Source organism: Larus michahellis, chromosome W (genome assembly GCF_964199755.1).
Source record: "Larus michahellis chromosome W, bLarMic1.1, whole genome shotgun sequence".
In the NCBI taxonomy this organism is placed as follows: domain Eukaryota; kingdom Metazoa; phylum Chordata; class Aves; order Charadriiformes; family Laridae; genus Larus; species Larus michahellis.
The window spans coordinates 9,561,507-9,574,843 of record NC_133929.1 but is presented as its reverse complement, the minus strand read 5'-3'; the positions used below and the strand labels follow the sequence as shown (position 1 = coordinate 9,574,843).

At 50.2% G+C, this 13,337-nt stretch overlaps 1 protein-coding gene across 1 annotated transcript; it reads right to left on the bottom strand.

Annotated features, from left to right (window-relative positions):
* Positions 1 to 4,410: 4,410 nt before the first annotated feature.
* LOC141735630 (adenosine 5'-monophosphoramidase HINT1-like) lies at positions 4,411 to 8,808 on the bottom strand. The gene is given in 5 exon segments (XM_074568680.1): positions 4,411 to 4,750; positions 5,561 to 5,665; positions 6,697 to 6,726; positions 6,728 to 6,827; positions 8,771 to 8,808. Coding segments are annotated over 5 exon segments (438 nt in total). The 3' UTR covers positions 4,411 to 4,585.
* Between the last annotated feature and the right edge of the window lie 4,529 nt (positions 8,809 to 13,337).

Sequence of the window (13,337 nt, the reverse complement as noted above, 5' to 3'; positions counted from 1 at the left end):
CTAAGGATATCCTTAGCCGCCTTTGCGGCAAGGGCACGTTGTCGGCTCACGTTCAACTTGATGTCCACCAGGAGCCCCCCACGTCAGCAAAGCTGCTCTCCAGCCAGTCGGCCTCCTGTTCCTCCCCAGTGCAGGACTTGCGTATGTTCAGGTTCCTCAGGTGGTCTCGAACCGGATCCTTTCCTACGATGGGAGGGACTTTGTTCCCCCAGTCCCTGCCTTGAGGTTCAGGGACTTGAGAGATGCGGGAACAGTGATTGCCGGCGACAACGGAGGAGAAAAATCCTTGAGTGCCTCGGCCTTCTCCATGTCGGTTGGCGCTAGCTCTCCTGTCTTACCTATCGGAGGGGGGTGGGGGTGGTGTGCGTTTTCTTTAGTCTTCCTTTTCTGACCAACGCACCTGTAGAAGCCCTTCTTATGATTCTTCTTCACATCCCTTGCCAAATTCAGCTCCAGTTGTGCCTTAGCTTTCCCGACCCCATCCCTATATTCTTCCCAGGATGCGTGTCTCTGCTTCCACCGCCTACGCATTTCCTCCTTGCGCTTCAGCTCGACCAGAAGGTCCTTACTCAGCCATGCTGGGCTCCTGCCTTCCTTGCCTGATTTCATAGAATCGTCTAGGTCGGAAGGGACCTTTAAGATCATCGAGTCCAACCATTAACCTAACGCTGCCAAAACCACCACCAAACCACGTCCCTAAGCGCCGCGTCTACCCGTCTTTTAAATACCTCCAGGGATGGTGATTCAACCACTTCCCTGGGCAGCCTGGTCCAACGTTCGATAACCCTTTCCGCGAAGAAATTTTTCCTAATATCCGTCCTAAACCTCCCCTGGCGCAACTCGAGGCCATTTCCTCTCGTCCTATCGCCTGTTACTTGGGAGAAGAGACCAACCCCCGCCTCGCTACAACCTCCTTTCCGGTAGTTGTAGAGAGCGATAAGGTCTCCCCTCAGCCTCCTTTACTCCAGGCTAAGCCACCCCAGTTCCCTCAGCCGCTCCTCATAAGCCTTGTGCTCCAGACCCCTCACCAGCTCCGTTGCCCTTCTCCGGACACGCTCCAGCACCTCCGTGTCTGTCTTGTAGTGAGAGGCCCAAAACGGAACACAGTATTCGAGGTGCGGCCTCAGCGGTGCTGAGTACAGGGGGACAGTCGCTTCCCCAGTCCTGCTCGCCACGCTATTCCTGATACAGGCCAGGATGCTGTTGGCCGCCTTGGCCACCTGGGCACACTGCTGGCTCACATTCAGACGGCTGTCTACCAATACCCCCAGGCTCTTTTCTGCCGGGCAGCTTTCCAGCCACTCTTCCCCAAGCCTGTAGCGTTGCACGGGGTTGTTGTGACCCAAGTGCAGGACCCGGCACTTGGCCTTGTTGAACCTCATACCATCGGCCTCGGCCCATCGATCCAGCCTGTCCAGATCCCTCTGTAGAGCCATCCTACCCTCAAGCAGATCGACGCTCCCGCCCAACTTGGTGTCGGCTGCAAACTTACTGAGTGAGGGTGCACTCGATCCCCTCGTCCAGGTCGTTGAGAAAGATATTAAACAGAACCGGCCCCGGTACTGAGCCCTGGGGAACACCACTTGTGACCGGCCGCCAACTGGATTTAACTCCATTCACCACAACTCTCTGGGCCCGGCCCTCCAGCCAGTTCTTTACCCAGCAAAGAGTACGCCTGTCCAAGCCACGAGCAGCCAGTTTCTCCAGGAGAACGCTGTGGGAAACGGTGTCAAAGGCTTTACTAAAGTCTAGGTAGACGAATTTCTATTTTCCCATTTCTTACGCGTGGGAATCGAGAGCTCTTGTGCTCGAAGAAAAAACGTCCTGAAAGAGCTGCCAGCTCCCTTCTGCTCCTTCTGCACAGGGGCTTCCAACTCCTCCTGTTTGTTACCTGTGCTGCGCGCAGTGGTATAGAGGCACTTCAGTTGGGCTGCCGACCGTGTCGCCTTTCTGGAGGATCAAGCCCCAAGTCCTTTGCGGCATTTCTCAGGGGTTCCCCTGTTGGTTCCTAACGCATCAGCAGCCCCTGGCTCTTCTCTGTTGCTCAGAACTCCATCCCCTTCCCCCGCTGAGCCTAGTTTAAAGCCCTCCTTGTAAGTCCGGCCAGCTTGTTGGCAAAGACCCTCTTGCCCCGCTTGGTCAGGCGAATCCCATCAGCTCCCAACAGACCCGGCTTCTCAAAGGTACACCCGTGATCACAGAAGCCAAAACCTCGCGTATGGCACCAGCTACGCAGCCAGGCATTCACCTGTTCAATTCGTCTCCTCCTTCCTGGACCCCTCCCTCTGACTGGGAGGAGAGAGGAGACCACCACCTGTGCTCCTGATCCTTTTAACATTGCTCCGAGGGACATAAAGTCTCTTTGGAGGGTTCTAAGTTGCCTCGTCAGACCCTACGCGGAATAGTAGGAGCGCATGATAACCTGCAGGGATCACCAGGCTCGGCAGCCTCTCGGCGACGCCACGGATGCGAGCCCCTGGTAGGCAGCAGACTTCTCGAGAGAAATCGCCTGGACGGCAAACGGGTGCGTCGGTGCCTCTCAGTAGGGGATCTCCAATTGCTATCACCTTACGTGCTTTTCTGGTGGCACTGGTTCTGATGCGGGCGGGAGGTTGGGTCAGCTTTGCGTGGTTGGCTTGGCCAAGTTAACCAAGCTCACACCCACCTCCTTATAGCTGTTCCTGGGTTTCCAACACGCGCACACAAAGAGCATCCAACAGGCTCTGCACATTTTCATCCCTTCGCACGCAGGAGTTCCGGTGCCTTGTCTCTTTCATTACCAAGCGAGAACAAAGGGAGACTAGAGCCCTCTGCTCACAAGAGCCTCTTATTGCTCAGAAAGAAGGCTTTGTCTCTTGAAATTTCCCCCCCTCGAAGCAACTGGATCCCCAGCGATTTCCCCGACTTTCCTGTCTCCAAAACCCCAGTCACTATCGTTCCTTAAAGCACCAACCCCCTTCAACACTTCTACATGGAGGAATCTGCCCTTTAGGCTTTGTGATGGATTGACCTCGGCCGGCTGTCAGGGGCCCGCCCAGCCGCTCTCTCACTGCCCCTCCTCAACAGGACAGGGGGAGAAAATAGGATGAAAAAGTTCCTTCAGGAAACATCCACCGGCCGGACCCACAGGCAGCAGGGAAATACCTGCCCCGGACAGCGCTTTGCCCTTTCTTCAATAGGTTTTCCCAGGGGCGCCCCCGGCTTCGCCGAGCCGCTCAGCTTTGGCCTGTGGCAAGTCCAGTGCCTAGCTGGCTGGCACCAGCTGCGTCCAGCACAGGGCAGACCCTGGCCTCTTCTCACACAGGCTACCCCCGCAGGCCTCACCTGGAGCGCCGTGTCCAGTTCTGGTCCCCACAATTCAAAAAAGAGACGCAGACCGACTGGGGAAGGTCCCAAGGAGGGCCGCAAAGATGACCAAAGGGCTGGAGAACCTGCCCTAGGAGGAAAGGCTGAAGGAGTTGGGTCTCTTCTCCCTTGCAGAAGAGAAGGCTCGCGGGGGAGGGAACCTCATCGCAGTCTGCCAGTACTTAAAGGGCGGCTACAAAGAAGAGGACGGAGGCTTTCCCACAAAAGGTCGGACGCAGCGTTCAAGGGCAACGAAGGATGGCCCTGCTTTCCCATGCCCGTCTCCCTTTTTTAATAGCTGTTAAAGAAAGATGAAGTTGGCTGTCTCCCTGCAACGTAGCTTTGGTTTGGGTCTGGCTGGGATGGAAGGTAACTTTCCCCACAGCAGCCCTCATAGTGCTGTGCTTCGTAGCTGTAGCTGGAAGGGTGTTGATAACACACCAGTGTTCTGGCTACTGCCGAGCAGTGCTCCCACAGCACGGAGGCTGTCTCTCCAGCCACCCCCACCCCCACAGTCCAGTAAGCTGGGGGTGGGCAAGAGGCTGGCAGGGGACACAGCCAGGACAGCTGACCCAAATGGACCAAGAGAGATATTCCACCGTGCTATGGAAGCACCACAGCTGCCATTCAGACCAATTGTTTTCTCCTACCACGTCCCTCCTCAGCAGAAAAGGGATTATCAACGGGGCCTTATCACACAGCCCTTGATGAAGTGCTCCAACAGGAGTTGGATGCTTCCAACGCATTGCACTGTGCCAAAAGCACCCTTGTATGGCATGCCTGTAGCGTCGCATACAGTATTTTCTAAAGGTGTTGCAGCAGCAGCCGCCTACACTGGCTTTACGTACATTTGCGTACCGCTTCCAAAGAGCCAAGAGTCTGCTTCCTACAGGACGCAGGAGACTGCTAAGCCGTCCCAGCGTCACGCTTCAAATGACTGGCCAAATCACTATCTATCTATAGAACACTGTTAACAGACCGACACAGTCCACGTACTTACACTCCGGGGAGACGCCGTTTTAACTTGCGGAACTATTTCCCTCAGTAAGACGCACAAGACGGAGGTGAGATCCCCATGCTAAATCTTTATTGTGCAACTGCTGCTCACAGCTTTTATTACCTTCCACAGACACGCGGCACAAAACATTCGACATCAACAGTGCCTAGATCGACGGGCAACAGACGAAATCCATTCAGCGGCGATTTGTACACGTGCAGCAGCTCTTGCGGTGCAAAAATCTCAGCCAGGCGGCCAGCCCAACTGACGGCCACCCAGAATACGTAGATGTACGTGACAGACAGGCTGCCCACCCTCGGGCCCTTCATCCGCAACCATCCGGAATCCATCGGTCAGGCCCAGGTGAGCAGCATGCTGCTTGCCAACAATCATTAAATGCCCAAGAAGCTGGAGAAGGAAGTACAAAACCATAAATAAGTAAAATAAAAAGCCACACACAAGAAGGGGAGAGGGCAGGGAGGGGAGGAATGAGAGCAGAGAAGCACCCAGAGAAACCAGTTAGCCAACTCCTAGCAATTCAACCACTGCGCTTCAAATTACTGTCTGTCCGCCTGCAACCGGCATTTTCCAAGCAAAGCTACAAAGACCGATTACGCACACTGTAGGGGGGGGGAAGAAAGAGGGCTACGCAACTGTTTTCAAGCTAGACAGTAACGGACTACAAAACAGCCACAGAAGCTAAGTTTGTCTCCGGGTTAAAGCCCCCCGTTATCTCTTCAGGCAACATACGCAACTCGGGTGGAAAATAAGCTTCAGGCTGCCTTTTGCGTGGGTTTACAAAGTCTCTGAACTTGACTTTTATAGCCAAAAGCGAAGCATCCAGCACCTCTCGACCAGCTTTGCCCTTCCTCACCCCCGACCTGCCAAAAACCCCAAGCCCTTTTCTCCGTATTAGAAGAAGTACTACTCCTCCTCTTGCTCTAAACCGTGACAGTAGGCATCACCCTGCGCTCCAAAACAACACTGCATTTTGCACCAGGAGTACGTACCCAGGGATGAGCATTGCTTTATATCGCTACTTTCGGTCAAAAAGCTCAGCTCCATTACAAGCCAGAGAGAAAAGATTATAGCGCCAGAAAACCCAAACCAGCCTACCGTGCCCTATCAAGGGGAAAAGGGGGGATGGGAAAGAGTCTACTAAATTAGGAACTAACGACAGGTACAGTTTAGCGTACAGAAAGCTTCCACAGTACTTACACATTCACCAGGATCTTCTGCTTCGCATAACCTCATAATTGCCTCCTTAGGCATGGCTAGGAAAAGCATCGGAGCTTGGGGTGAAAGATCACGGAACGCAAGGCGCTGGAGGAAGAGTAAACAGTTAAAACATCACTGGCTTCAGAGAAAGGTAATAATAGCTTATGCAAATCAATATGCCCCACTGAACTCCTACAGAAGCAGACTACCGGATACCCCAAACGCAAGCCGAAACGTTGATTTTTCTTACGCGATATTAATGCTTTCTGTACAAAAAAATACGTCGTCTTTACAGAGCCCCCTCCAGAAGTGGGATTCAGCATGCAAGGTGATGGGGGCAAGGAGGCGGGCCAGTACTTCAGACTAGCGACCTCCAGTACGTTTTAATTCGGGTCGATCGTTTCCTAAGGATGACGAGTTTCTGGATTTACTTTTTTGGTAAAGAAAAATAAGAAAAGCTGTAACAATCCAGTTTGGGGGCGCAGAACCAAAGCCTAGCACAGCAGAGCTGTGAAATCTCTACAGTGCTATTAGGAGGCACATCAAGACCTGCGTTTCTCCTACGCAGAACTAACTCATTACGGTCACCACTCAGACGTTCACCGTTTACATACATACGCCTGGAATCCCCGAGGAGACTGACTGCGTGCGCTTAATCTAAGGTTTCAAGACTGTCGTCCTACACGAGGTAGGACCACTCGCATCCCTCGGCAGCAAACTTTGCACGACTTGCAGTGCCAAAGGGATATCACGCGGCAAACGTCTGCGGCTGCCACCAAGTGCCTTACCGTCAGAGGCCCTCCTCTACGCACGCGCGCACGCGACACGGCGGGGCTGGGAACCGAGGCGAGCCGGCCAGCACCAGCAACCCAGTACGCGCCGCGGCAGCCGGGGGCGGGGGGGCCGCACCGAAGAAGCGCGATGTTATAGGGATCGCGCAGTAGAGAGCGCCACAACCCAGAGAGGCCCCGTCCCTCCACCGCCCGCCCGCCCGCCCGCCCGCCCGCAGCAAGGCCGCCACCCGCCCTGCCGCGCTCCCGGGCACCGCGCAACGGGTCCTCGGCTCAGGGTGCCTGCGAGCGCGGGGGGAGGGGGGGACGGAGGAGGAACCGCGCTCAGAGCAAAGCCGCGGCTACCTCCTCGTCCTCGTAGGCGACGTTGGCGGGGAAGCGCCTTGCCGATGATCTTCCCGAAAACACTGCGGGTGGCGGCGGCACCAGGCCGGGCGGCCCGCGCCCCAATAAGCTCGTCGGCCACGACAACGCCCCTTGTCGCCCCCGCGCTTCCTCCACTCGGCCAGGCCCTCCGCGGCGCCCATTGGGCCGCCAGATGGCCGCCGGCCGATCCCGCGTCTCGATTGGCTGTCTCGTCTGTCGTTTTCGCTTGTCCCCGGCCCCCCGGCGGGTCCGCCCTCGTCGACCTGGTGCTTAGCGGGGCTCAGGGAGTTTGCGTGCCCTGGGGGCGCGGAGGGATCCGACCTGGGGGCGGAGGGAGAAGACGTTGGGCCAGTCCGCGGAGGGATCCGTGCCGTGTAGTGCTGCGACCCTGTGGGCGGGCGACGAGGTCTCAGAAGAGGCTGTTGTAGCTACAAGTACTATTGACTGTTATTTATTACCGCGTCAACTCCACCCCAAACGTGCTTGTGGCTTTTTGGTGCTGCTCCCTCCAGTCAAAGGACTGCTTTTGCCAGGGCAGGGCAGGCCTTAACTTTTCAGAACACTCCCCAGAACCGACAGAAGTTGCTCTCAATTGTTCCCTGCAAGCCCCGCTTGGATTGCAGACGTTTCTAAGCTGCGCGCCTCCTGGGAGAAAATACAATACAAAGCGTGTCTTCAGCACTGGTGGCTCGAGGGCTGTGGGTGTGTGTGGGGGGGGCGCAGATCGAGATAGGATTTGCGCTAAGCTGGGTAGGAGGCTCGTAGAAAAACAGGCAGTGCCCCCAAAGCTGCCCAAGGGTGGTCTCTGGTGCCCTGTGTTATAGATTGTGGCCCAATAATTGACAGGAACCAGTCCAATTAATCAAATTAGTTTATTAAGCAAGCGGCAGCAAGCAAAACAGCGCTGGGCGGCCAGGGAGTCTTTGCTCCGCCAACGGCGCACACCCGCTTCCCGAAAGTAGCTGATTATATACTCTTCTGGTTCCCGTATATGTGTCAATCCTGGTATATTCTGTGTCTGAGCGACGTGTTGCTAGGGGGTCGGTCTTGTCCCGCCTCCTGGTGGTCGTGAGGCTGAAGGCTCCTCATCTTTATCAGTGTCCTTGGGGAGACTCTTTTCAGCTTATCTCACAACTTAGCTCTTCCCTTTGAAGTGTTAAAGCACACCAGATGCCTGTGATTTAGGCCTTGAGGTGTCAAAGCGCCCCAGACAGCACACCGGATGCCTGTGATTTAGGCCTTGAGGTGTCAAAGTGCACCAGATAGCACACTGGATGCCTGCGATTTAAGTATGTGAAGAGTCGAAACATTGTAATTTTTCACCAGCCTTTAAGAAAGCCTGATTTGATTAACAAACATGATTCTATTTATTACAATCCCCCCTTTTTTTTTTTATTTACCATTTTGTTCATCAAATCTTTGGAGTTCAGCGTGACTTAAAGCTAATGTTTCTTCTATTGCTGGTTCCTTATCTAATGACTCGTATTTAGCCCTGAGAAGCATTAAATGGGCAGCTTCCAGTCTGCCCTTTACAACTTCAATTACTTTGTTCAATATACAAGGGCCAAATGTTAATCCCAAAATTAATAGTATCATAGGTCCCGCGATGGTAGACAATAGCGTAGTCATCCATGGGGAATAATTGAACCAAGATTCATACCAATTTTGCTGTGCTTCTCTTTCTTTCTTTCTTTTTTCTAATCCTTCTCGTAGTTTTGTCATGGTGTCTCTAACTACTCCAGTGTGATCTGCATATACGCAGCATTCCTCATCCAGAGCAACACACAACCCCCCTTGCTGTGCAAACAATAAGAAACCTACAAGATTTAGTAAAATTAAAATTAGAGTGTGGCGAGAAGGGTGGAAACCCGGCCGGGTAATAAGTTTAGTTTGAACACTCACTCCAATTACCCAGTCCTTTTCAGTGCTATCACTCCTCCCGGGGCATTTCGTGCGATTCCCTTGGTTAACACTGAGGCAGTCCTCCCAGTGTCTTTGTACAGTCCCACTCTTTGGGTTCTGTTCTCCACAGCTTTTTACTCCTCTGCCTCACTCGTCGACTCGGTTGCTTCGAGCCACGAGGGGTATCATCTTCTCGGCAGCAGGGGTAGTCTTCAGGAGAATAAATGCAATTTTTAGTCGCTTGCTTCTGTGCATTTCAGGTGAATCGCACTGAACCCCTTTAAGTGTCTTGCGACAACACACTTTAATAATGTCAATTACAAATGGAGCAGGTTCGCGAGGGTGATAGCAATAGTACTCGGGTTTAATACCCCGTGCAAATATCTCCCGCCATTCACTAGATTGCTCCTGGATTTCACCATTAAATATTTTTATGTCTAGAGCCAATTTGGTGAGCTCACGCTCTTTGTCCCCACAAGGTTGGCAAACCCCTCGAGGGGGTATCCCGTAACGGCAATGGGTCCCCCTCCGTTCTCGACACCCTTTACAAATAAAACAAATAAAAAGGATAACAATTACAGCTCAGAATGTCACACTTGATTCTTATGTCCCCTGTATCACCGTAACCGTACCCCACCGATATGCTGTAGTCGCTCACTTGTACCACAGTTATATGTGTGTCCATTTACAACCTCCTGAAGGCAATCTTCAGATCTCCAGGCGGGCTTGTCACTTCCCAAGAATAGTCTTTTAATGGTCCTTTTACGCGGCTCGCATGAGTCCAGCCTCTCTCTGCTGTCCGGATGGCTGTTTCTGTGGTGAGTAAAACGAGATAGGGCCCTTCCCAACGGGGGGTTAATGGGGACTCTTTCCATGATTTGATTAGCACTTTGTCTCCTGGCTTTATGTTATGCATGGCTACATCCAAGGGGGGTCTCTGTACTACTAAGCCCTTATTCCGCAGCTTTACTCTCCTAGCCATGAGTTGAATTATATAAGGTCTAATTTGTGAATTTTCAAGTTGGGGGTGGTCCTGCGGAATTTCTAAATCGTATGGCATCCCATATAACATTTCAAAGGGGGAAATTCCTACATCAGTTCGGGGCTGTGTTCTTATATTCAATAGTGCTAAGGGGAGGCACTTTACCCATGACATCTTAGTTTCTAACATCAATTTTGTGAGCTGTTTCTTTATTTCCCCATTTACTCTTTCTACCTTTCCCGAGCTTTGTGGATGCCAGGGAGTATGATATTCCCATTTTGTCCCCAAAGAGGAGAGAGCTTCCCTTGCTATTTTTGAAACAAAATGGGAGCCCCTATCAGAGTGTATTACCTCAATGGATCCATACCTAGGGATTATATTTTCCAGCAAAGTCTTCACTACGGTTTGAGCGGTGGCTCTAGCTGTCGGGAATGCTTCCACAAAATGGGTTAGGTGGTCTATGATTATTTATATCGTCCCACCTTTGGAAGTTCAGTGAAGTCTAGCTGGATTTTAGCAAATGGTCTGTGAGCCAGTTCTCTTCCCCCCAGGGCTTCCCCCCCCCCCCCCCCCCCCCCCCCGTAACTGATGTTTATTGACCCTTTTGCATGTCATACATTCGCTAACTATTCTCTTTGCTATATTGTATACACCAATGCACATATACTTTGTGGCAAACTGATCCACTAACGCCTGAGTTCCCCAATGGGTGTTCTCATGGAATTTTTGCATGATTTTCAAAGCCAGAGGTTTTGGGAGAACTTCCCGGCCATCCGGGAGTTTCCACTTTCCTTTTTCTGTCTCCCTGATTCCCATCTGAGTCAGCTTATCTTTTTCCTGCACTGTAAAGCTCAGGATTGAGTGAATTTTTCCGTGTAGATGGCAATGGCTATACTTGGGGTTGTCACATTCATCATAAATTAGACATCTGCAAGGGACTGCATCGATTCCAAAATCCTTCCAACACTCATAACATGGGAATTCGTCTGATTCCTTTCCACAAGTTATACAGTCCTCCCGAGTTCTTTTAGTCTGGATCACCATTAATGCCGCTCTTTTTGCTTCTTGATCAGCAAGATTGTTTCCTCTGACTAATGGGCTTAATCCTTTTTGGTGTCCTTTTAAATGTACTACGGCTATTCCCGCTGGTCCTCGTAATGCTTGTAAGACCTGGATTATTAATCCCTGGTGTATTAATCCTTTTCCTTGAGAATTTATTAAACCCCTTTCTTCCCAAATTTTTCCAAAAGTATGCACTACGCCAAAGGCATATTTTGAATCCGTATATATGGTTCCAATTTTACCTTTTAAAAGTTGCAAGGCTCTCAATACAGCATATAGTTCACAAGCCTGTGCAGACCAACTAGGGCTCAGAGGTCCTGATTCTATTACACTAAATGTTTTTCCATCAATGATTGCAAATCCTGATTTTCTCTTTCCTTCAACTACCCGGGATGATCCATCTACAAATAGCTTTTCTCCTTCTCCAAGTTCTTTCTCATCTAAATCTGGTCTGATTTTTGTTTGCTCCTCAATGTTGTAAAGACAATCATGATTTATTTTGTCACTCGGCTCCCCATACAAAAACTGTGCTGGATTCTGCACGCTTGTTACCTCGAGTTCCAGTTTGGGAGAGGAGATTAGGATGCCTTCATATTTTAGGAGCCGGGCGTCTGTTATCCATTTGTCAGCTTTTTGTTGCAAAATTCCCCTGATGTTGTGAGGTGATAATACCCTCAATTCTCCTCCAAAGGTAATTTTATGGGCTTCCTCTACCAAAAGGGCTGCGGCTACTACCGCTTGAAGGCAGGTAGGCCAACCCCTACTTACGGGGTCCAGGAGTTTAGATAAGTATCCCACAGGTTTCTTTCTTCCTGCCCATTCTTGTGCTAATACCCCAAATGCGGTCCCTTCATCAACATTGATAAATAGATAAAATGGTTTCTTTACATCTGGCAGGCTCAAAACTGGGGCATTTACTAAATCAGTTTTTAGTGTTTCTAATTGTTTATCATCATCCTCCAACCATTTCAATAATCCATCCTTAGTTAATTTGGTATAGAGGAACTTCACCTTTTTGCTATAGTTCTCAATCCATTGCCTGCAATAGCCAAAGAGACCTAATAATTGCCTAACCTGTCTTTTAGTTCTAGGAGCCGGTAATGACAATATGCCATTCACCCTTTCGGGGTCTAATTTCTTAGTTCCCTTGCTTAGTCTGTGTCCCAGATATTTTACTTCTTTCTCAACAAATTGTAGTTTTGATTTTGATACCTTCAATCCTTGTAAACTCAAAAAATTTAGTAACTTAATACTTTCCTGCCTCACTTTTTCTTCGCTATCACCAGCTAGGAGCAAATCATCCACATATTGGACCAGTGTGACTCCTTCACTTAACTCATACCCCTTCAGGATTTGTTCTAAGGCTTGTCCGAACAAGTTCGGAGATTCGGTAAACCCTTGGGGCAATACCGTCCGCCGTAATTGTTGTTTCCGATGGTTATCTGGGTCTTCCCATTCAAAAGCAAAGTAATCTCGGCAATCTTCTTTGAGAGGGCATGCCCAGAATGCATCCTTCAGATCTATTACACTATACCATTGATTATCGGGCCCTATTTGACTCAGGAGGGCGTGTGGATTCGCCACCACCGGGAATCTAGCTATTGTTCTCTGGTTAATTTCTCGTAAGTCATGTACTAACCTATATTTTCCATCCGGCTTTTTTTACAGGCAGGATGGGAGTATTAAAAGGAGACATACAGGGTTCTAGCAACCCCTTTTCAAGTAATCTTTGGATCTCAGGTTTCAAACCTAGCCTCCCTTCTCTAGGAAGGGGGTATTGTTTTATCCTGACTGGTATTTCTGGGTTCCTTATTGTTACTGAAAAGGGTTCAATATCTAACTTACCTACTGTTTCCGGGGTGTACCAGACTTCAGGATTTATTTTCTCTTCATCTCTTACTCGTAAGGGACACAGTTTAATTTTTTTAGTGTTTCATTTTTTACTTCTAAGCCAATTCCTAATTCAATCATCAAATCTCGGCCCAATAAATTATAGTCTGCTTCAGGCATGAGTAGCAGGGACCCCACCCCTACCTTAGAATGGGTTTCAAAAAACACATCCTTTATTACGGGTATTCCAAAAGGTTCTCCTTTTGCTCCAATAACCTGTATAGTCGCCGAGGATATTTTACATCCTTGGGGCAATTTTTGAACGGTAGATCTTTCTGCTCCCGAGTCCACTAGGAACTCAATTTCTTGTTGCTGGGGACCCACTTCTAGTTTTATCAAGGGCTGTGTTGTTTTTTTTTTTGTTTTTTTTTTTTTTTTTGTTGTTTTTTTTTTTTGTTTTTTTTTTGTTTTTTTTTGTTTTTTTTTTGTTTTTTTTCTCAGGTTCCCAGCAAATAGAGCCCCTGACACCCCTAGTCTTTGAACATTTTCTCATCCATCATTCTCTTTCTGCAGTCCTTTTTAACATGCCCTTTTCCTCCACAATAAAAACAAACCACAGTTCCCCATTCTCTCCCTCTTAAAGGTTTTCGGGTGTCCTGTCTTATCTGGCGAGCTTCAAACCCTTTTCCAGGGGTTGACGTCCTTTGCCCTTCTCTGACTGCAGCTACCAACATTCTGGCTTGTTTCTTATGTATTTCCTCCTCCCTGCGGACATACACTTTCTGGGCTTCCCTTAACAATTCATCCAAACCCCTATCCTGCCAATCCTCCACTTTCTCCAGCT